The sequence below is a fragment of the Nanorana parkeri genome, unplaced genomic scaffold (genome assembly GCF_000935625.1).
Source record: "Nanorana parkeri isolate BGI_ZX_2015 unplaced genomic scaffold, ASM93562v1 scaffold1485, whole genome shotgun sequence".
Classification (NCBI taxonomy): domain Eukaryota; kingdom Metazoa; phylum Chordata; class Amphibia; order Anura; family Dicroglossidae; genus Nanorana; species Nanorana parkeri.
The window spans coordinates 33565-56230 of record NW_017307753.1 but is presented as its reverse complement, the minus strand read 5'-3'; the positions used below and the strand labels follow the sequence as shown (position 1 = coordinate 56230).

At 43.3% G+C, this 22666-nt stretch overlaps 1 protein-coding gene across 1 annotated transcript in view; it reads right to left on the bottom strand.

Annotated features, from left to right (window-relative positions):
• Window positions 1-11485, bottom strand: part of ZCCHC6 (zinc finger CCHC-type containing 6) — a 40952-nt gene extending 29467 nt beyond the window's left edge. Inside the window, exons 1-9 of the mRNA XM_018570248.1 lie at window positions 11012-11485; window positions 10033-10205; window positions 6360-6476; window positions 3800-3977; window positions 3621-3709; window positions 3467-3518; window positions 2778-2847; window positions 2130-2256; window positions 258-377 (exon numbers count right to left, since the gene is read on the bottom strand). Coding sequence (XP_018425750.1) covers window positions 258-377; window positions 2130-2256; window positions 2778-2847; window positions 3467-3518; window positions 3621-3709; window positions 3800-3977; window positions 6360-6476; window positions 10033-10205; window positions 11012-11471 — 1386 coding nt within the window. The 5' untranslated portion in view covers window positions 11472-11485. The remainder of the gene's footprint in view (window positions 1-257; window positions 378-2129; window positions 2257-2777; window positions 2848-3466; window positions 3519-3620; window positions 3710-3799; window positions 3978-6359; window positions 6477-10032; window positions 10206-11011) is intronic.
• Window positions 11486-22666: the final 11181 nt, after the last annotated feature.

Genomic DNA, 22666 nt, shown 5'->3' with positions numbered 1-22666 from the left:
AAAAATGGGTCTTCTGTCTTGCAAGATCTGAATGTGCTGTGTGCCATACCTGTGCAACTCTTATGACTGGATGGACAGAAACACAAATCTTTTTGCAAGTAAAACAGCTCCAATATATGCATGGTTTGACTGGAGTTTAGCATTAAATATCCATAAACATTGTGTCGTTTTCTACATTGTAACTATATACATAATCTTAGACCAACATCACCCAAGACTTTTAGATATTGGGATTATAAAGAAGTGGCAGTACATACCCATGATCCCAAATACACCGGTAGAACAGACTCATTTCTTTGTTGAAAGAAGAACACAACCATGAGAGCAAGTACATATGGTGGTAAACCCCCTTCTTCAGGTCTGTCTATTCCACAGAGCTGCAGACAAAATATAGAGTTTAGGACAAAAGCAAATACTTAAAATGAAAAGTAATATGAATGCAAGATATGGTAATGGCTGCTTGTTAAACCAAACTTAAAATAACAAAAAGCTGTACCTATTAAATCAGTGATTCTTCATTTTCTCAATAGAAATCTGATTTGCCAGACCCCCATTCAACCAAGTGCCACTATATGACGGAGGGTTGATCACAGGGCTCCTATGGCACTCAGACAATTCTTGGTAAATGTAAACAAAGCATCTTAACCCATTCATGTTAGCAGTGCAGAATTGTATATCTATATGTACTGTACAGTTACAGCACAATTGTCCCATACATTGCAGCAATAGATTTAGAATGATCCCCTGCTAACATGAATGGGTGAAATGATCCATAGTACAACTACATGTTATGTACTATGGATCATGATTTAACCTATTCATGTTAGCAGGGCAGAATTGCTTATGGATCATTTAAAGTCACCTGTCCCTTTAAGAAAAAGTATCAGTAATTGGTATCGGCAAGTACATGAGGTAAGACGTACTTGGGCCTGAAAAAGTGGCATCGGGACATCTATATATTAGGGATGGACCGATACCACTTAAGGCCGAGTACCGATACTGACTGGTGAGGAAGCCTGTCAATCATCCAATGATGTCAATCATCCAGATGACAGAGGAGGTCGCAGCCATCTTGCTTCATTGAAGACGCGATGGGAGGTCCTGTGTGCGGCGGATTCGGGTCCCTGAAGATGGCGGACACGGCACAGGTACTCGTTTTATGTATCGGAGTATTTGCACGAGTACGATGCTTGTATCGGTACATCCCTACTACATATATATATATATATATACACACACACACACACACACACACATACACACATACTAGTTGCCTGGCAATCTCTGGCTTTAACCCTACAAGTCAAGCCCCCTGAAGCAGGAATTTAGATTATATGGATTTTATTGCCTAGATACCCGTTGGCAGCTTCAGGGCTACTGGGGTACTCTAGATGATGCATGGCCTTGTGTGCAGGCATGTTAAGATAACTACAGTTTAGGATAATTAAAGTGAACAAAAAAAAATACTGCTTAGCCTCCTTTGGGAGTCCAGAGCCACAACAAATGTATTCAGGATTGAGAGTAGTGCAGAACAGTGAACTCCCAATTCACCAATCTCTGCTATATTGAATGAACTCAGAAGTGAGCAGCTCTGAGCCCTTTAAAAAATGTAACTCTTCAGAACCCCTGAGGTGGCGCAAAACATGAAGAACAAGAACACCATCTATAGGGGCTAGTGGCATCAGGGATCACCTACTCAAAATTATAACAAAGTGGGCTTGTCAGCAATGTTGTGCATTGGCACATGCATTGTCATAGAAGTTCTTGTACTAAAGGGTACAGTTGTCTTAACATGCGTTACTGGAAAGCAAAAAGGTGTGGAGTCAGCTTAAGACCCCAAAAAACCCAACATGTACAATATATTAGGATGTATGTAGTAAAACCAAATTGTGTGACACATAGGTATACCCTGCACATCGAGGTAGAACTCTTAGGACAATCATTAAGGTTTAAAATAATGAGCTTTAAAAAGGGCTTTTTTTAAAAATTACACTGTGGTTATATGCCATCAATATACTACCACACTTTGCCAAGACCAGTGCACACTTTCAAGATTTACTAAATCCATCTATGAAATGTTATAACTTCACAATAAACCATGCAAAGAATAAAACAGTAAGAGCATTTACCTTTGCCCAGTATCTAAAAGCCACAACCAGAGGCATGAGCCTTGATTCCAGTAAGCCCAAAGTAGTGAGAAGGCTGGTAGTGAGACAAGCATTTTCATTGCCGGCACTTACTTTACAAAGACGACCACTATCGGGAAGAGTGAAAATTAAGATTCACATTAGTGTTAGATAGACTAAAAAATTTGATATAGTACATATCTGCACATATCTATTTGATAAGGTGGAGCACAAGCCAAGCACTGGCAGGTGCTTTATGCGAAGAGAACATTTGAACCCAAGTACAGGTTCTGGCATATCTCCCAGATTCAGTTAAGTATAGCTTTCATCACTGGAACAGAAGAGGGGGAAAAAAAAAAAAAACTCAGTTCACAAGTAGAGGAATGGTAGCCAACAAATGCACCCAAGTGAAAGCATCATGGGCCAGACTGAAAATGGCACAGATACAGCTAAAAAGAGAACAGTTAGGGCAGTTCCAGCATATTGTTTTTGCATTTCTTCAAGCAAAAGAGCAGTTTAATAAAGTGAGACATCCTTCATTACTTTGAAGGCCCAAAGTGCAAGTTCCTTTTTGCCTAGACTTCAGCTTTATCATGCATTTTACCAATAGTTTTAAGAATAGTTAATAAAATTTACAAAAAGTGTTCAAACCTTCTCTTTTCTGTACAGACCACAACGGGCACTCTTGCGTGGAAATCAGCATCGAAGTCTACGAACAAATCTACAAATTGTAAAGATGGCTATAAATGTTAGAGGAAAGCCTACACATATGAAAGCAAAGCAAGCAAATCTGCACTATAAAAACCGAAAAAAAGCCCCTCCAATGCAGATGGGTGCAAGTGAATTAATTTAAAGCACACTGGAGATAGTAGGCAATTCCCCAGGTGCAAGGAGTGGTATCCAAGGTCTCTACAATACATATGCACAATGTTGAATTTATCAGTTTTCCTGCATAGCCTAGCAGTGGTACAATGACAATTTTTAAAGCAAACTACCTCAAACAAATAGCCCTATATGAATCTTGCATATGGCCTTTTTTTTCCCCCTGAATGGGACTTCCGTTACTCTAATTGGCATTGGCAAAAAAAAATATCGGTACTCGGTACCAAAATACCGGTATCGATGCATCCTTGGTTTTAACCATTTCTGAAGCATGGACCTGATGATCAGGAATTCTGACTTCTAATGAAACCAAACTAACTTTATAGGATTACTAGCAGGTAGATCATAATGGCAGAATAGACCCACCAATAGCCAAATCGAGAAGGCAGAATGGATAGTTTTTCTCCCATTCACAATAAACCACACACCCCCCCCAGCAAACTAGCAATTATTCTTACCACTATGTTTCAGGCTGTCTTGAACTAATAAAAGAACATCTGGTTGATTCATCTGCAAAAAAAAAAAGAAGTTATTTCTTGGCCCACGTTATCTTTTACCCAGTTGAAATACAAAGTAAATACGTCAGATTCCAAGCGGAGGAGGAAGACTTACACTGGCAGGAAATTGAATATCTATGTTCAGATCAGAGTTTTTGAATCCCATTCTGCTGCAGGAGGATCCATACAGCCTAAGGGAGCAGCCTGTGAATGTAGAAAGAAAGAATATAAAAAGGACTAGATAAAAAAATTTAAATAAATTACAACCACTTAATAAGCAAACTTGCAACAAACCTGGAAGATTTTCATGAATAAGTGCTTCCATAGCAGAGACTGTGGATAGCCTTTCAACCAAGTCTTCTTCATCCATACCATGCTCCTGAACCACTTTACTAATTGCTACACCGATTGCTTGTATTTGGGATTCAGTTGGTGGTGGCAGAGTCATCAGTAATTCCTCTTGCCTTTTTTCCTACAAAACCAAACTTATGATAATTATTCACAACGACAATACACATGTCATAAAGCTAAGTAGAGTTATATAAAATTAGGGCAAGCTTAAAAACTAAACAAAAAAAATTGTATACACATTATATATCTATACATCTCCAGCATCTAATGAAGCACTTCCCAACTCCTATCAGCATCACGAGATGCCAGATGGAAATCTAGTGCCTGCAGACTACATAGATATTAGTATAGTGCAGCAATCATTTTACCACTATACAGGAGTACAGAGTTTCCAGTAGGGATTCTGCAAGGCTTCAAGTGACATTAAGTGCAAAATTCTCTCCCCAGCCCCACAGTGCTAATGTAGGGACTTACCTTAAATGATGCCTCTTAATCCAATCATCTTCCTTGTTTCCTGTAGTTTTTAGCTGCCTCTCTGGTCTGTGCGGATGCACGCTGCCCCATTAGACTTACCTTGTGTCTCTCCTAGTCGCCGGCCGAACTGCGCATGCGCCCACCCCAAGATCTTATGCGGCCGCCTGAGAAATTTTCAGGTGTTTGGATGGGAGCACGTGGCGGAGACACAGGTAAGTATTAACCCTTTGAAAAAGTTTTTTTTTAAATCGTTTTACATAGATCTACTGCTTGCTAGCAGTAGATATCTGCAAAAACAAATGAGGGTTTAATAACCCTTTAAAAGAAAACAGCTCTGCAATGACCTCCACCAGTTCAAGTGCCTGAACACCACCTTCCAGAGCAAGAATAAAACTTCAGCGACTGAATCCCAAGACCTGTCTCCAAAACACAAGCATACAATGGGTATAGAAAAGAAACAACCACATTTTGTTACTTTGCAGCCTGAAATGAAGACCGTTTGTTTTATCCAGCTGTATTTACTCAGTGCAACTTATAACATCCAAGTTAAAGATATAACACCAACATGTCAGAAAAAAAAATATGAAAAAAAATCACTGAAAAGTATAAAGGATCACCCCCTCCTAAAAATCCCTTGTAAACGCAATCAGGTGCAGATAATCACCTCAATGGCACACAAAACCATGTGACTTTCAACTGTGGTCATTTTGATTACCTCAGCATAAAAAGCATTGTCCTGGAGCTTTACAGCCCCTGGGGAGTGCAAACTTTCAACTATAAGTGGCAAGACACTGTCAAAGAATCTCCGGGATAAAGTTGTGGACAGGCACAAGTCAGGCGATGGATACAAAAAACCCATCAAAGGCTTTATCAATGCCTAGAAGCACTGTGAAGTCAGTCATTAAGAAGTGGAAGGTATTTGGTACAACACAGTCACGACTGAGCTTTGACAAAATGCAGCTTGAAGATACCGAGGTCATATGGAAAAAAGGTGTTATGGTCAGATGAGAATAAACTTGAATTGTTTGGCCTCAAACAGCAAACTATATGTCTGGAGAAAATCCAATACAGCTCACTATCCAAACAACACCATGCCTACAGTAAAGCATGGAGGGGGTAATATCCTGTTATGGGGGTTTCTCTGCAGCAGGGACTGGAGCACTTGTTAGGATAGAAGGAAAAATGGATGGGGCAAAATACCATCAAATTCTTTAGGAAATTCTGCTGCCCTCTGCCAGAAAGTTGTCAATGGGAAGAAGGTTTACCTTCCAACATGACAATGACCCAAAGCGCACAGCAAAAATGACCACAAAGTGGTTGGAGGGAAAAAAAAAAAGGTGAATGTCCTTGCATGGCCTAGTGAGAGCCCAGACTTAAACGCTATTGAAAACCTGTGGAATGACTTGAAGACTGCAGTGCACAAACGGCCACCATCAATTTTAACTGAACTTGAGCAGAACTGCAAAGAAGAGTGGGCAAATATTGCAAAGTCTAGATGTGCAAAGTTACTAGAGGCATAACCCAACAAACTAAAGGCTATAATTAAAGCAAAAAGGTGGTTCAACAAATACTGACACAAGGGGGTGATCCTTTTTCCAACTGTTTTTTTTGTTTTCCCCTGGCATGTTGGTGATGTATCTTTTACTTGGATTTTATAAGTTGCACTAAGTAAATACAGCTGGATAAAAACAAACTGTATCCGTCTTCATTTCAGGCTGCAACACAACAAAATGTGATTTTTAAAAGGGAGGGCGATTCTTTTCTATACCCACTGTATGTCCTCATCCTGTGGAACAGCAGAGTCAGTCTTCCAGAAGCCACTGCCCCTTTGATGCATAAAGTCACTCTGAATATCTGCCTGGGATTTCCCCAGATGGTCAGGGCAGTACTATCATCCATCAACACACAGTACACACTTGTGATGCACATAGTAGAAAGCAATTCTTACCGTTCTCACCCAGAAAAGCAGTTTTGAGTGCCTAGTGTACATTGTACTACTCACGCATAGCATATAATACAACTTGCTTACCTTTAAATTCCTCTTGTGTCTTTTCTCTTTGATGTGTTTGTGTGCAGAGGATATAGAATCAACAAGGGCAGCACAAAGATCACATGTATAAATCGCTGTAGGATACTTTTGAGGGCGCTGCAAGATACCAAAAAAAACAAAAAAACCACAACTTAATTACCTATTCCAAAGCCATAAACAGTAAATGCTAATGCCAAGCAGAAGTATTGGACTGTTTACTAGATGCAGAAACAGGCAGCCACACTGATTAACTCAGATTTGTTTAGTAGAGGTGTCAGAATATAGCAAAGTGGGGAAACACAAAATCATGCCAAATCAATCCACAGCCAGCAAGTGCAATTCTGAAAGTCTTCAAGTGAAGAAAGTTACTAATTTTTTCATAAGACTTACAAAAGGTTGTGTGAAGCTTTTTCCAGTTATAAAATTAGTAAATGGTTTTCCTCTTTGAGCTAACCTAAATAAAACGTTTTTTCCTAGTGGTAGTTAAAAATACAGTCAGACATTAGGGAAAATGTGGTGGGGCAACTGTGGTTGTCCCCATGTTTGTTGAAAAGTAGTCACCACTCCAAGCTCACTCCCGTGATGGACTACAATCTCATGTTCAGTTTACCAATTTGTATTGAGATTGTAGTCCCATCACGGGAGTGAGCTTGGAGTGGTGACTACTTTACAACAAAAATGGGGACCATGGGGAACAAAAGTAGCCACCTTCCAGAAGGAAGGACAGTGTTAGCATGAATTCAGAGATGATTTGGGGGATCTACAGCCGAGTGATACGAATAAGCTACATTTTAATGCATTTTTAGGATTTAACTCTTGAGTTTAGTGTCACTCTAAAGCAAACAATAAAAATGACTGGGAACCTGCATGATGAACACTAAAGCTAGTGGGGATAAACATGAGAAATAACCCGATTCCCCTATCCACACTAAACCGCATAGGTGGAGGAATCTCCACTGCTGGCCATTGTATTCAGAGAGCCATCAACACCCCACAGCAGGCTGAATACCTGAACAGCACCTGCCTCAGACTGGATGAAGTTACTCTTTGGCCAACAATTTACCAATCAAAGTTTATGGAGCCTGGTTGTGCTAAAATGGGCAACACATGCCTTGAATTTTGGCTGATTTAGCATCATGCCTAGTTTAATACCCATTAACTATTAAGACAACAGAAAATTCAGTCATGCACTGGACAGGCAAGCAGGAATCTTGATACTTTTTCTGCAGGTCTACTTCTAGAACAAAGAAAAGAAATACAAGTACCTACATTAAAACAGCCAGTTTATGTACGGTATATCTTCCCGACTCTAAATTAGCACTGGTTCCTTAAATTTCAAAAACTTTATACATAAAAGAAATGGTATACAGAACCTCAGGGATAAATATACATTACAAAAACTCTTAATTTAAAATAAATTGCAAAAAAGTTATGATAGGGACACAAACTCATACAGCTAGCATTACAACAAATCAATGTGGTCTATAGCACATTAAACCACCTACTGCAGGTGTTTCAGGCAAGATTAGTTTTTTATTAAAACCAGCCCTATATACTCCCTATAACATAAGTGATCAAGCATTATAAAGATCAAAGTCTCATCACAGCAAGGCTATAGCAGCAGTATTATCAATGGAATGCAGGATAGATACACTATCAGGTCTGTGGAGATTTCCTGCAAATAAGGTTAGAAAATAGCTTTGTTTTCTCCACAATGAACAACTGCCATAACACTGTATCCTTGTTGTGCAAATAGATCTAACATAGATATTCTGGTCAAGAAAAACAAATTGCAGCTACCATTTGTACAATGGGTTACATGCCACAAGGATATAGTGCTACAGCAGTTGTCCATTGTGGATAGCACTAAAAAGAGAAGCTGGTCATCTGTATTTGCAGTCTTCTGTTGAATACCTGTTTCACTGTTACATTTGCACAATTGGCTACATGCTACAGGGATGCAGTGCTATGGCAGTTTTTCATTGTGGAGAGAATTAAACCATCTTCCCTTATTTGCAGGAAAGCTCCCGAGTCCCATCTATCCTTGCATTCCATGGATAATATAGCTGCTATAGCCTTGCTGTGATGAGATGGATTTTCATGGGGCCCGATTCTTATATGAAGAGGGAATATATGTGGTTTTTTTTATATATAAATAGTTAACCCCAAGTTAAACACCTGTAGTAGGAGGTTGCGGGGTTCAATGTGCTATAGACAACTGTGCCCTATTTTAAGTGATGACCCTATACGTTTCTGTGCTAGAACCATTACTTTTGCACAATGTAATGGCATTTAGCAGCAAGTTTTTGTATTTGATATTTATCCCTGAGGTTCTTTGTATCATTTATCATATACGCTACCCCTAAAACTGGCAAAATGCGCCCATTGGTAGTGCTAGTACCTTCAATACAATCCACTATGCTCTGGGGTTACAGAGGTACAAAAGGCCACTTCAAGACATAAGGCTGACCAGATTATATTAGATGTTTACTGAAGTCAGGCTTATGGTAACAAAGGGAGACTGAGGGGCACACAGAAGGGGTTCCTAGTGAGCAATGGCAGTAGAATACCTGTCTGCTCTTACCCTTTTTTTTTTTTACTTGTAAAAGTCTACAATGGCCTAGGAATAAGGGAGAAGCTCACTTTAAATGGCAAAAGTGTCACTCCTACCCCAAGTAGCAGCTCCAGGAGGCCCAAGGCACTTTTTGGATGTTCCATGCAGCTGCCCCAACCTAAACCTGGCTCTGCATTCTAAAAGGCAATTGGTCTAAAAATCAACTGTCCATCGAATACTTAATATGGAAACAGGTAAAACGGTCACTGTCCTTTCAAGTAGCAGGCTCATATGCTTTAGATGCTGAAGGCTAATGGCTAATACTTGGTCCAAAACCTAGCCCTGAAGAACTGCAATGCATTGACTGGTCGCAGAGACCAGTGATGTTGCATATACAATTTTTTTAAACCTGAAAGGGTTAGGTCTGTCACTGGTATCGGATATAGCCAAAAGGAAAACCATATAAAACCATATATTTAAATAGGTCATAATATTTTAGGCAAACACATATTGAAGGAAACACATCATAGGAATAAGCCTCTAAGTCTCACACTCCAAGCTCACTCCCATGATGGACTACAATCTCACATTTAGTTTACCAATTTGTATTGAGAGATTGTAGTCCACAAGAGTCAGTTTTGAGTGGTGGCTACTTTACAACACACACAGGGACCATGGGAAACAAAAGTAGCCACCCTCCAGAAGGAAGGACAGTGTCAGCACCAATTCAGAGATGATTTGAGAATCTACAGCTGAGTGATGCACAAATCAGACACATTTTTGTTCATAGTTAAAAGGTACTTGAATACATTTTTAAGATTTAAACCACAAGTTTAGGGTCAATTTAAGTTTTAAGGGAATTAGAAATGTAGTAACCATACTAAATGCATGGATACCAGTCTCCATTAGAACAGCAAAAATTCTACTGAAAGCCTAAAATAAAAAAAAAAAACACATTTATAAACAACCTGCAATAAGGAACACACAAACCGCCCTGCAGTGCATTTTCTGTGCTAGGTGTGATCCAAGAACAAGCAGTGAATTATCACAGCCCTGCTATTTTTAGAACATGAAATACAAGATTGTCTAAAGAGTATAGGCAGTGTAGGTGTCTCATACCCTTTTCAGTCTGTAAATACAGTCTCGCTTTAAGCGTTCCTCTGCTTGCTTGAGTCCCAGCAACTCCTTCTCGGACAATGTTGACTCATCTATGACCGGGCTTTCTAGGCAGTCATCCTCTTCCTGCTCAGACTTGTAGCGACGTCTGTCACGCTTTTGTTTATTTCGTGTCACTGGAAAAAAAAAGTTAAATAGGTTTTTAAAAAAAACTGCTGAGAACGTCAGAGAGAAAAAATAAAAAGCCCACACGCAACATAGAAAGTCACAATCTTAGCATAAAACAATGAAATGCCAGGTTTATTACATCTACTGCAAGGATGTTAGCAAACTGTAGGTCATATTCTTACCTCCTCCTCTTCTGAAGATGTAGCAATTACCCTTTTACTACTGACTCGTGAACATGATCAGAATAAGGTGTTTTGCACAGAACAGACATCTCTATCAAGTCTACAGGGACAGTCTGTACCCCCACAATCCCTTTTGAAGCTTCTACTCAGCTTGCAGGAAAACAGGAGTTAAAATGACCTGTGAAGATAGAAATATGCCTTGCCACAGCCAACATAGTTGCCGGCACTGCAGCTGTTCTAATCCAGCCTTTGCTACTTTTGTCACTGCCCCAGAAAATCCATGAAGCAAGTGACGTTTGTGTGTTTTTATGTTTTTCAAACTCCGATTCTGGCTGACTACTTGTTCAAACTCGGTGATGGAAGTAGTAAGGCAAGAATGACAGCTCAGAGTTCACACCTTCAAAACCAAGGCAACAATGGAAACTCCTACATTTCTATCTGGACAGTTTCACTTCATGTGTCTTGAAACACTGCTGCAAGTATTTTACACTATAATTGGAATTAGAAAAATCAAACATAAGCCAACCTGTCAGATACATATGGAGATCCTTCAGTTAGGCTCAAACAAAATCACAAAATTCAGAGGACTAAAATACAATACTTCATAAATGTAATATTTTATGTGATATTACCAGAAATGCCAGTTTGATCAGAACCATCTTCAGGAAAGGCACCTTTCTGTATCGGAGTTCTGCCCAATCGGTTACGACGCTCCCCGCCTTCCTGCCACCTACAACCATCAGCTTGCTCACCCGTTGAATCATTCCTTGCTCTGTTAAATGCCTGGGATCGCCTTTCCCTCCAGTTATCAGAGCTACTTCTCTGCTCTTCCGTCATCCACCTTTTGCCTCCATCCTTTTGATTAGTACCTGCTCGTCCCCCTGGGCTGAAGTTTTTCAAAGTGTTTTGAAGAGTCCCATTTCGGGGACTGCTACTATATGGAATAGGTTTAGACTTTTGGGGATCTAGCTTCTTTCCTTCATTGTTCCCATGGGAATCATGAGCCAAGTAGGACTGCTTTCCAGGAGTTCTTTTAAAATCTTCTTCATCCATTAAACCTCCGTTTTTGCTTCTCTTGGCAGCATCCCCCATTTTCAAAAGTCAGTCTGGCAAAAAGAATAAATATTAGCATCTTCACGATTATGTACTTTTCCCCCCAAAATGGGTTCATGATTAACATACATTGCAGCAAAGACATGACAACTCATTTATAAAAAGGTCTGACATGGCTTTTACCTTTTGTCAAAGGTTTTTCTGTATGTATTGCTCTAATTATTTTAATTTATTTTACACCCATACAATATAAAAACATTTTCTAAATTGTGGGTTTAATAAAAGCCATTAACAGTAAAACATGAAAACAAAAATCGGACTTGGGGCTTGCTCACAGCGCATTGCGACAATGTGCAGTAACAGCATGCATTTTCAGGGCCACTCCTACACACCACCAGAACACAAACATAAAAGCATCCATATATACAGTAGTAATATTAAGGTCCTCTTACATCTAGCAAGTTAGAGCAGGTTGGAGAGCGGTGAGCAGAGAACATCCATTCTCCGCTCTGTGTAAACAGTGAGGGGGAGAGCTGCATTTGCAGCCTTTACCTCAGCTGCGCTCAAACTCATGTATTGATTGATTTGCGCTAGATTCACAACGGTTCAACAAGCATTGGGGGACATACGGCGGTTTAAAGACAGTTTTAAGAAGTAATCTACAAACAGCATTTATAAAGACATCTTAAGATGGGACAATAAATTTGGCGCAAATGGAGACAAATATATGACATGCAAACAGATATGACTGAAAAGTGGTGCACATGCAATGATAAATTCCCCTCCATGTCTCTTCTACCATGGAAGCTTCTTACCTTCCTGTGGGCATGCCATGGTACCAAAATTAATTCCCTCCATTGCACAAGAGTTGAGAGCATGAGAGTTACATCATCCTTGGCTGGCCTATCAAGATGGCTGAAAAAGCCCACCTGCAGGATTCATTTATAAGACCTTATATTTTGGCTTTCGTTAAGCTTTACTTTGTGTGAGCCCAAGTCTTTAGCTGTTGGGAGGTTTAACTGAAGTCTGCCAGGTGTGACCAATAACAACTGGTCAACAGTTGAGACCAGCAAATGTCAGATTCCAGGAGACCTTACAGAAGTTGTGCCCAACATGTGGCCCACCAGAGGCGTGTTCAGTTGCTCAGCCGCTCCAAGTGCTGCGTTAGCAAACCACCACTGAGCCCTGTGCTGCAAGTCAGCACTCCTAACTTAGCACAGCTGCAGCTAACGATTATTTTCATAATCAGCCGATCATTAACATCGTCAACCCGCAAATGCTGCAGTGCCGTCCGTCCGTTTTTTTACTACGGGCGGACGGCAAGAGGTTAAAACAAGTACAAAATGTAATAAATCAAAATTACTTTTCATGCCTTTGTTATTGTTTTTCTTTTTACAAAAGGGTTTCTTTTTCAGAGATACTACCTCCAAGTCCAAAGAGCAACAGCCAACACTTTGGAGTGTACACACTTCTCTGCCCCAGGCCCCTGCCCTATATCACCACCCAAAGCATGCTAATCACTGCTCAGCCTTGCACCCTTCAGCTTTTCTGAGCATAGACTGTCCAGGGAGCACACATCCCCGACCTGTGGGAAGCTCTTCCTCCAGGTCAGTGCTGCTTTTTGAAAATGCAACCAGCAGCAACTTCTCCCCGCGCAGCTGCACACGGCTTTGTTTACACTGCCCTTAGTCACATGACAAGGGACTGAGGAAAAGTGTACACAAAGCATCATGTGGCTGCTTATAGAGATTGAGCCAGTGGCAGCATACACAAAAATAGCAGCGCTTACCTGAGATCAGGGATGCATGCTACCCATGTTATCACTACAACTGAAAATGTAAGTGCGTTCCCAACCTTCCCTCATGTGCAGGATTAATCAGGTAGGTTGGGGAAAGGGGCGTTTGAGGGCCACAATCTGCTGGGCACAGCTGACAAAACAGGATGGTGGCCTGCAGCAGTGTTTCACCCTACATGGAAAGACAGCTCTCCCCAAAGACGACAAAAATGGCTTACCAAAATAAATTAAAAAAAAGGAGGGGGGCAAAGAATCCGTGGAAAGGATGAAAAGAACGTTTACTGGAACAAACCATTGGTAACATAGGTGTCAGCACACACCAGTTTCCTACGCCTGAGTCCCAAAGACATGGCTATGCAGACGTTTTATAGAATTGTTATTTGCATAACCAAAAAGGAACTCCAGGCCTGTGGGCAGGTTGCTCGGGCACCAGGCATTGAGAGAGTTCTAGGTAGCACAGGAGGGAAACGTAGGTCATTAGGATGGTATGTTAGGTCAGCTTCCGCTGTTAGGTTACAGCTACAGTAGTTAAAACAAACCTGAATATGGGCTTCTCCATGTACATACCAACACATCTACCCTGGTACTGGTCCTGCTACCCACCCCAGTGCAAGGCCACATATTACAGTGATGGAGTGGAAGGGACTATGCCCTCAATTCAAGAATCCAGGGTGGGTGGTTGACGAGAAGGGGTCCAGGACTTGGCTACACAGGAAGAAAACTGACCTGATAAATGTCCGAGGCAAGCAGGGCTCCAGGTAGGTCTTGGTCACTTCTGGATTCTCTTAAAGCTGAATACCAGGCAGATATAAAAGACTCAAATTAACACATGAATGCCTCATTACATGGATATTTTATTTATTTATTTTTTTAAACACAAGCAGGAGTAAGACCCTAAATATAACTTGAAATCAGCAGTTTGCAATCCCTGTAAAGCAGAGCTCAGACTTGGAGAAGCAGCACAAGGAGCCAATCTGCTATGCGGTAGTACCAACAAAGATATGCGGATAAAAGAATGAGAGGTGAGCTCATCAGTCTGTCACGTCTCTATTTGCTGCCCAATCACAAGCTGGGGGGGGGAGGTACAAGACCAATAACTTTTATTGAACTGCAGCACAGTACAATCAGGTCTCCTGCCCGGTCAAGACAGTGCTGTGTAAATCTCAGTACTGGATGGATACACAGAAGTTCATGTGTAAGGGCTCAGTCACAGTACTGGAACTGACACCATATCGCTGCACCGGATCAACACAGGTCATTGCAACGGCACCAGACACAACAAATGCTTTTCTATGTGGCTGGTTTACACCACAACACTGTGGAGAGGTGCATCAGAGTTTAATGCAACACACACAGACAACACAACTGAAAGAAAGAGAAAATAATGGCCATTATTCTGTCCTGTCCAGGAAACAGGACTGAAAGATAATAAAACACATGCCAACTCAAACACAAGACACATATGAAAGCACAGAAATGCACATGCATGGTTAATGTGTTGCAGAGATTTTGTTGTGTAGTATGGTATAAATGGTCCTATGGGTTACTTTTACTGGTGTATAGCATGCACAGGTCCGTCCCCATCCACCCTATGGGGTCCCAGCACAGGATGACACAGTTCAGGGAACGCCAGAGGTGACAAACAACAGGAAGATGAACTATGTACAGACAGATAATAGAAGGCAGACAGCGAGGTATATAAAGAGTGCAGGAGCGGACACCTATAGAAAACACATCACACGTGACCATAGCCCTCCGCTCACCTCTGTAGCAGCCATAGAGTCCTGTGCCTTCCTCTCGGCTTTTATCTGCCCCCCTCCATAGTGCACTTCGGCTCAGTCTACCCGGAAGAAGGCAGTTGGTGACCCAGGAAGAGATTGTGTGTGTGGGAGAGGTCACCGCCTCCTCTTCCCCCCGCACCGGGCATGCTCGGGTGACGACAGAGCTGTGTCATCTCGTCATCACAGTGTGTGTGCATGAGGGGGGTACACTAATACCAATGCTTTATGTATATGAAGTTATAATAATGCCATGTATATAGGGGGGGGGATACTAATGCTGTGTATGTGGGGAGTACACTTATACCAATGCTTTATGCATTTGAGGTTACACTAATACTAATGCTGTGGATAGTAGGGTACACTAATACTAATCTTGTGTATCGGAGGGTACACGAATACTAATGCTGTCTATAGGGAGTACACTAATACTAATGCAGTCTATAGGGAGTACACGTATACTAATGCTGTCTATAGGGGGTACACTAATGCTGCCCGGGGGGGGTATACTAATGCTGTGTATAGGAGGGTATACTAATGCTGTGTATAGGAGAGTACACTAATGTAAGGTAGGTACACACACTGGTGCTGTGTATAGGTGTGCGGGATACATTGACACTACTGGAATGTGGGTGAGAAGGACAGAGACACGATTTCAGTTATTGCAGGCAGTGTACAGCGTTGCCTCAGAGCTGACATACTTCCCTCTGTCTTCTGTTATAAAGATGTGTGTAGAAAGACAAAGTGTTTTTCCTGGCTCTGCATCACTTCAGCACACAATGGGTCAGCTGTGCCCCTTGACCCACATGCAATCTGAGTTGTACAACCTTAAGATGTACCAACATGTAATGTAATGACATGTCTGATTAGATAGTTTAGGTAGGACCTCATATTACTTTGTGTTTGTAGATGGACAGATGGTAACGTGTATAGTTGCCTTATTGTGCAACCCCTACCTATCCCGGCCAGGTCACTATCTGCAAGGAGGTTGCATGTTCTCCCTGTGCTTGTGTGGTTTTCTCCGGTTTCCTCCCTCAGGGTTTGTTCACGCGACGTCCGGATTCTGTCCGGACCAGATCCGTGCACTCATGTACCCAAAATGCATCCCAATGTATCCCTGTGTTTTATGGGTTACAGTTTTCACAGGCGCAGTCCGTTCCGGTCCGGACAGAAAAAAATACTGCATGTCACATTTTGTCCAGTCCGGAAATGCACAAACCCGTCAGAAATGCGTGGAAAACGCACTGCACTGAAGCTAACATACTGACAGCCCCACTCCAACTGGAACACATCAAAAACACACTGCATGCATAGCACCACGTCTCCAGATCTGGTCCAGAAAATCGTGTGGCAAAACAAATGATTATCCGTGCTATAGTGCTCTGCCCCAAACTCCTCAAAAACACCCTATTGACAGCTGCAGAGATATATAAACTTCTCCCACAATATATTAAACAAAAGACACTGCGCTATCTCTAATATTATAAAACTCTAAGTGCATATACTTAGTGACAACCCAGATAGCAAGGATAACTTGCCACAAACTTGTGCCAGGGTTCAATTATAATTCTTGTTAACTTGCCGCACACATTCCTGGCAAGTTGTAGACTTGCAGAACACTTGCAGCACAAGTTCTAGTTGACACTTTTTGAATTTGTGGCAAATTTGCTTAGCAAGTCTACAGCAAGAGTCCTGCAGGTCTTAGCAAGAGCTCTGCAAGCTCGCTGGTCTGGAGGCTTGCAATGCAGGCTTGCTGTAATTGTGCAACAAAATTGCGGAGCTTGGCAAGTCTGCAATAGTTTAGCAAATCATTTTCAAACTTGCAGCACAATTGCTTGCTATCTGGGAATTATACAACATGTTCACTCCAACTTATATATAGTCCATATAAAAATATTCCCAAAGTTGATATGATTAAAAATAAATGTGATGAAATCCTTGTGTTCACTTTCTTTACATCAGTTGAGTCAAATAATCATTGTATATAAAGTTCCACAATCACTCGTGACTTCTGTGCTTCAATTCCTCGACAATTATTCACCAGTGATCCACCTCCAGGTGCACAAACACTAGCACACTCACCAGATAATTCTGACCACCCTGTGGTCTTCAAACGCTCTGCAAAATTCTCTGGTGTCCGATGTCTCCCTCTCCACTGAATCACCAACAGCTGAAAATGATGAGTCTGCCCGATGTCTCTTATCCGCTCAAAATAGAAAACCAAGATGGCACATAGTGTAAAACTGCTAGATGATCGTTTATTCATAAAAATCAGAACACTTACATTTAAAAGAGTTTTTCAGCGCTGTAAAAACATAAAATCGGCTTGTATGAGCTCAGCTCTGTCTCCTCCATTCACTAGCGTCAGCGTGTAGCTCCTTCCCTACGCGTTTCGTCCAATGGACTTTCTCAATGCTAAACCCTGATGGAGTGATCAATGGAAAGTAAGAACCAAATTTTTTTTCTTTGCGTAGCACTAGTCCTTTTTATTGTAACGTTTTTGTATTAACATTGCTACATGTTAATACAAAACATGGACGCTGGCAAAGTCCCTTGAGAAAGTCAATTTCGAAACGCGTAGGGGAGGAGCTACACACTGACTCTAGTGAATGGAGTTGAGGAGACAGAGCTGAGCTGACTTTTGAGCAGGACCAGAAAACATGCAAGATCAGACACAGAGGGGTACATAACATGGAGGGCCGTGGGCAGAGTGCCATGTTATGTACCCCTCTTGTCAAAAGCTTATAACCTGCTTCCTGGTACTTGTTCGACACTGAGGATCTGAGGGCAAAACATATCATACGGTCCACCTGTGGAGGGCTCAAATCCACTCCTAGATCAGTGGGCCATTGTCTAACAAAGTACGGGTGAGGCAAGTCTGGGGGATTGCGCAGGCAGTTCACCATGTGGGACAGGGTGTGTCTAGTCGGTTCAGCCTTCAGACATATGCTCTCAAATTCCATCAACTGTCTCTGAGGGCATGTGCTCCCCGAGAATGAACATAGGTAGTGTCTGATTTGTAAGGCGCACCACAGCCGCAGGGGTGGTTCGGTGAGAGTCTGGATCTGGGCAACTTGTTTCCATCGGTCTGTATCCCTGAAGTGGTCCAATCTAGTCATCCCTGATGACTCTAGGGCTCTGGCCAATGGGTTATGCAGACCCGGAGGGAAGTGCGGGCTCCCCACTACCGGTGTCATGGGCGATGGAATAGGAGAAAGGCCAGGGGAGGGGAGTACCTTGCATGCCACTAGCATCGTTGCGCGAACCAAAGGGTTCGTCCAAGAGGAGAGTGGCAATTTTGGAGAGATCCACAGGGTACCATGCAGCGGCCACGGGCAACCTTTTTGTTCCAAGGCCACCCATAGTTTCTGACCTGTGTTACAGCACCAGCCTACAATCACTGCTAGGTGGGGCGCTCTGCGGTAAAGAGCAGGATCTGGAAAGCTCAACCCACCCGCCGCTCGGGGTCTGGATAGGATCTGATGACGCAATCGAGCCCTTTTGTTAGCCCACAGAAAGGCTAAGAAGTGAGAACGCATCTGTCTTAGATACGTAGCAGGGACTGTAATGGGTAACGTTTGGAAGAGATAGAGTAGTCTGGGCAGAATTGTCATTTTTAAAATGCTATTGCGACCCATCCACGTAAACGTGGAGCGGTCCCAGGACTTCAGGTCTGCGATGATGCGTTTCTGAATGGGGATGAAGTTCAGAGCAAAGGTGTCCGTAATGTCTGCTGGGATAGATTCCCTAGATATGTACTGTGGGATGACGCCCATTTAAACTGAAAGGACCTCTGGAGGCCACGTAGGCGGCTGGCCGGGATCGAGATATTAAGTGCCTCCGATTTACTGAGGTTCAGTTTGAAATTTGAGAGACTTTCTGGTGTCTCGCTTTGGACTCAAGGCCTCTGATATCTGGGGACGCCTGTATTGTTCTAAGAAGTGGCTCCAAGGAGAGAAGGAATATAAGAGGGAACAAAGGGCATCCCTGACGAGTACCAATCGAGATGTCGAATGGCTCCGACAGGATCCCGTTTACTCTGACCACTGCCGTAGAATTCGAGTACAGCGAGCCTATCCATTGCCTCATATTGATTCCCAGGCCTACATGAATTAGCGTCTCCCTCAGAAACGCCCAGTCTACCCTGTCGAAAGCTTTCTCCGCGTCTAACGACAGCAGGAGAAGAGGTCTAGACATGGAACGTACTAAGTGGACCACAGTCAGGGTCCTGATGGTGTTGTCTCGGGCCTCTCGGCCTGGGACAAAGCCAACCTGGTTGCGGTCCAAGAGCCCACCCACAAATGGGAGCAATCTGGAGGCCAAAATACGTGTGAATAACTTTAGGTCAGTATTCAGCAATGAAATAGGTCTGTAACTAGCGCACAGACCAACACCTGGAAGAAAGGGCAAGCAAGAGACAAACAGGAGATTGAAAGCATACAGAGGTGAGAATGTTTCTGACCACCGTGCGGGAAAAGTTCACACACACTCAACAAGAGTGTACCTATGGTATATCTCCGTGTAGGAGAGGAAACACTCACGACGGGGAAGTAGCTTGAACACAGCGACGTGGAGAGATGCAGTCCAGGGTGGGTATGATGTGGCAACACCAGCTCCGTCCCTCGCTATGTGTAAGCTGTGACCCGCCCCAGCCCCGAGATCCCCAGAACCTGAGAGTCTACACACTCAAGGGATACAGAGGCAATACAGGTTGGACCAAAAAGCCCTGGAACAATACTACAACTTGACTTGTCTCAAAACTTCAGAACAATCAAGTGAGATGATATTCAAGAAATAACTATAACCCAATGACATTGTTTAGCTTGGCCTGGATATCCGCTCCAGTTAAGGGAGGATCAGGCAGTCAGTCAAGGGGTTACCCAGGCCAAGCAACCCAAACTTGCTATACCAGTAATCGGTCTCTGTGGTCGGGCCAAACCGTTTCAGCTGCTAATGACAACGTGTCGCACTGGAAACAAATGGGTATAAGCATGTACAGGCTCGATTTGTGAAGGGAAGGGAGTTCCTCTGCAGTCAGGGTCAGCAAGGTCTCAACTCGAAGATACGTATCTTGGGATGCGTGTCGGATGTCATCTCTGCGAGTCCACAAGAGAAGGACAAGGTCATAACAGGAGGTCAGCAAGAGACCGGGCAGAGCTGATGGTTGGCACATTAACGGCATGATTCAGGTCTCCGGGTCCATGGGTTGGGCTCTCTGAGATGGTCGCATTGCAGACCTCTGACGGCTTCTGCGACTCCCCAGGGGTCTCACAGGTCTGGTGGATGAGGACAAATCAGTATTCTACACAATACGTCTCTGTGTCTGTTAGCGTCAGCCCCCATAGGGCCCAGGGACCTGTGTACTCGATCCAGCTCAATCTGCTCCGTCGGGGGTCTGTCTAGCAAGGAATTAAAGATGGCTGTGACCGCCACTCTCAGATCAGGGCCCCCTGTGGCATCTGGGATTCCCCGCAGCCGCAGGTTGTTGCGGCGTTTGCGGTTTTCTGTGTCTTCCAGCCGCAGCTGCATCTGGGCCATATGAGTCTGCTTGCGTAATATGGAGGCTTCTAAGCGGGTCACTTTGCACTCCAAGGACTGGTCCGCATCCTCCAGTACCTCCAGTCTCCTCTCATGCCGTTCCACCCCCGCTCGTACCTCCGCCAGATCCGATCTGAGTGAGGACGTCAGCTGGTCTATCATCCCTTGCATGTCGGCGCGCGTCGGGAGAGGCGCCAGGAGAGACCGGAGCTTCGGGTCCACGCCTAGGCCCGAGCGGCCTAGCAGAGAGGCGGATGTCATCGCTTCGCGGTGAGGGCCCATCCGACCCCGAGTCAGGTGAGGAGAAGGCCGGGGATGCCGGCTGGAGCGGAAGCGTCGCCTTGTGCGAGAAACCGGAGGCGTCATAATGCAGGCTTGGGTACGTCTCGTCGGGGTGGAGTACGCGGGTGTCCCGGTCCGCTCCCGCGTCTTAGGCCTCAAGTCTTGGGGCGACACATATGCCTCCATCCGGGATTGTTTCTGCTGGCGCACAGGGGCCCGGGGTGTCTTCGGTGACTTCCCGGTGCGCTTCATGGGGCGAAAGGGGGGAAGATACACTGATTTATACACCCTGGGTCTGCAGAGCTCTGTGGTTTAGCTGCTGCTCGGCGCCATGTCCAGGCCACGCCCCCCAACACAACTATTCTTAATGTCAGTGTATTAATTGTATGTACTATTGTAATTATTTTTTAAGTCTCCTTATCTCTGATGCTTAGGAAATAGCTTTATTTAGATGTCTGCTTCATGCCTTTCTAACCATAAATGCAGCTCATGTTAATTGCCCTCAACCCGTTATTTGTACTTTTTTTTAAAACTTGTTTTTTTATTGTCTTTTTTTTGGTTTGTTTTTTCTCCAACTTTCTCTTCCTCACCTCTGCAAGCAGATAGACTATTTTAGCAGCCCAACTGTAGCCACTGTAGATTATCAGAACCAACTGTCAGTCAGGTGGCAGGGTGGATCCCAACTGCAGCGTGGCTCTGCTTTGTCAGTGTTTAGTAAGCAAAAGCATGCTATATGCTGAGTTTTGAGTCAAAGGAGGACATTAGTATAGTGTCCTCCTGTGACACTAAAGAGAACTATGGCAAAAAAAAGTTGGCCCATAGTTCTCTTTTAACACCACTTCAAACCCATGAATTAAACATAGTGTTGTTTGCCCACAGTAAACATAGACATGTTTGGTGCAACCTCAAGACATTTCAGGAGAAGAGCCTCATACCAACTGTGAAGCTTGGTAGTAGAAATGTTATGGTTTGGGGTTGCTTTGCTACTTCAGGGCCTGAGCAGCTTGTAATTAGACATGTGCGATTCGTTTCGTTCCGAATCGAAATTCGGACGAATTTTCGTAAATTCGGACATTCGGATGTATCCGAATTCCGAATTACAGACATAACGAATGCAAACGAATCCGAATTTCCATTTCCGAAATTCGGTAGCGTTCGCACGAACGTTCGTTTCGTTTTCTGTTCTTATTCGTTTCTTATTCGTTTCTTATTCGTTTCGTTCGTTGGAGCAAAGTGACATTAGAGAAGGAGAAAAATATTTTTTCCCCCTCAAATGTCACTTTTGCTGCAAGCGAACGAAACGAATAAGAAACGAATAAGAACAGAAAACGAAACGAACGTTCGTGCGAACGCTACCGAATTTCGTCCGAATCCGAATTCCGAATTGACTTTCACACCCGAATCCCGAAAAACGAAATAACACAAATCCGAATTTAAAACGAAACAAAACGAATTTTTTGGCAGTGCACATGTCTACTTGTAATTATTGAGTCTAGGGATGCACTGATACTGTTTTTTCCATATCGAGTATGAGTAGCGATCATTTCTTTTCGGTGCTCACTGATACTGTAAGTCCCAGGCCAATCAGGAAGCCGGGCGATGAGTCATTGCACACTGCCTGACTTCTTGATCAGTGACGAGGAAGCATGGAGCTGGCTTTCTGGCCAATCAGGAAGCTGTGCGGCGTGTAATGACTCGCCGCCCGGTTTCCTGAATGGCCTGGAAGCCGGCTCCATGCTTCCTCGTCACCAGATGACGAAGAAGCATGGAGACAGCTTTCTGGCCAATCAGGAAGCTGGGGGGCGTGTAATGACTCGCCGCCCGGCTTCCTGATACCGGAA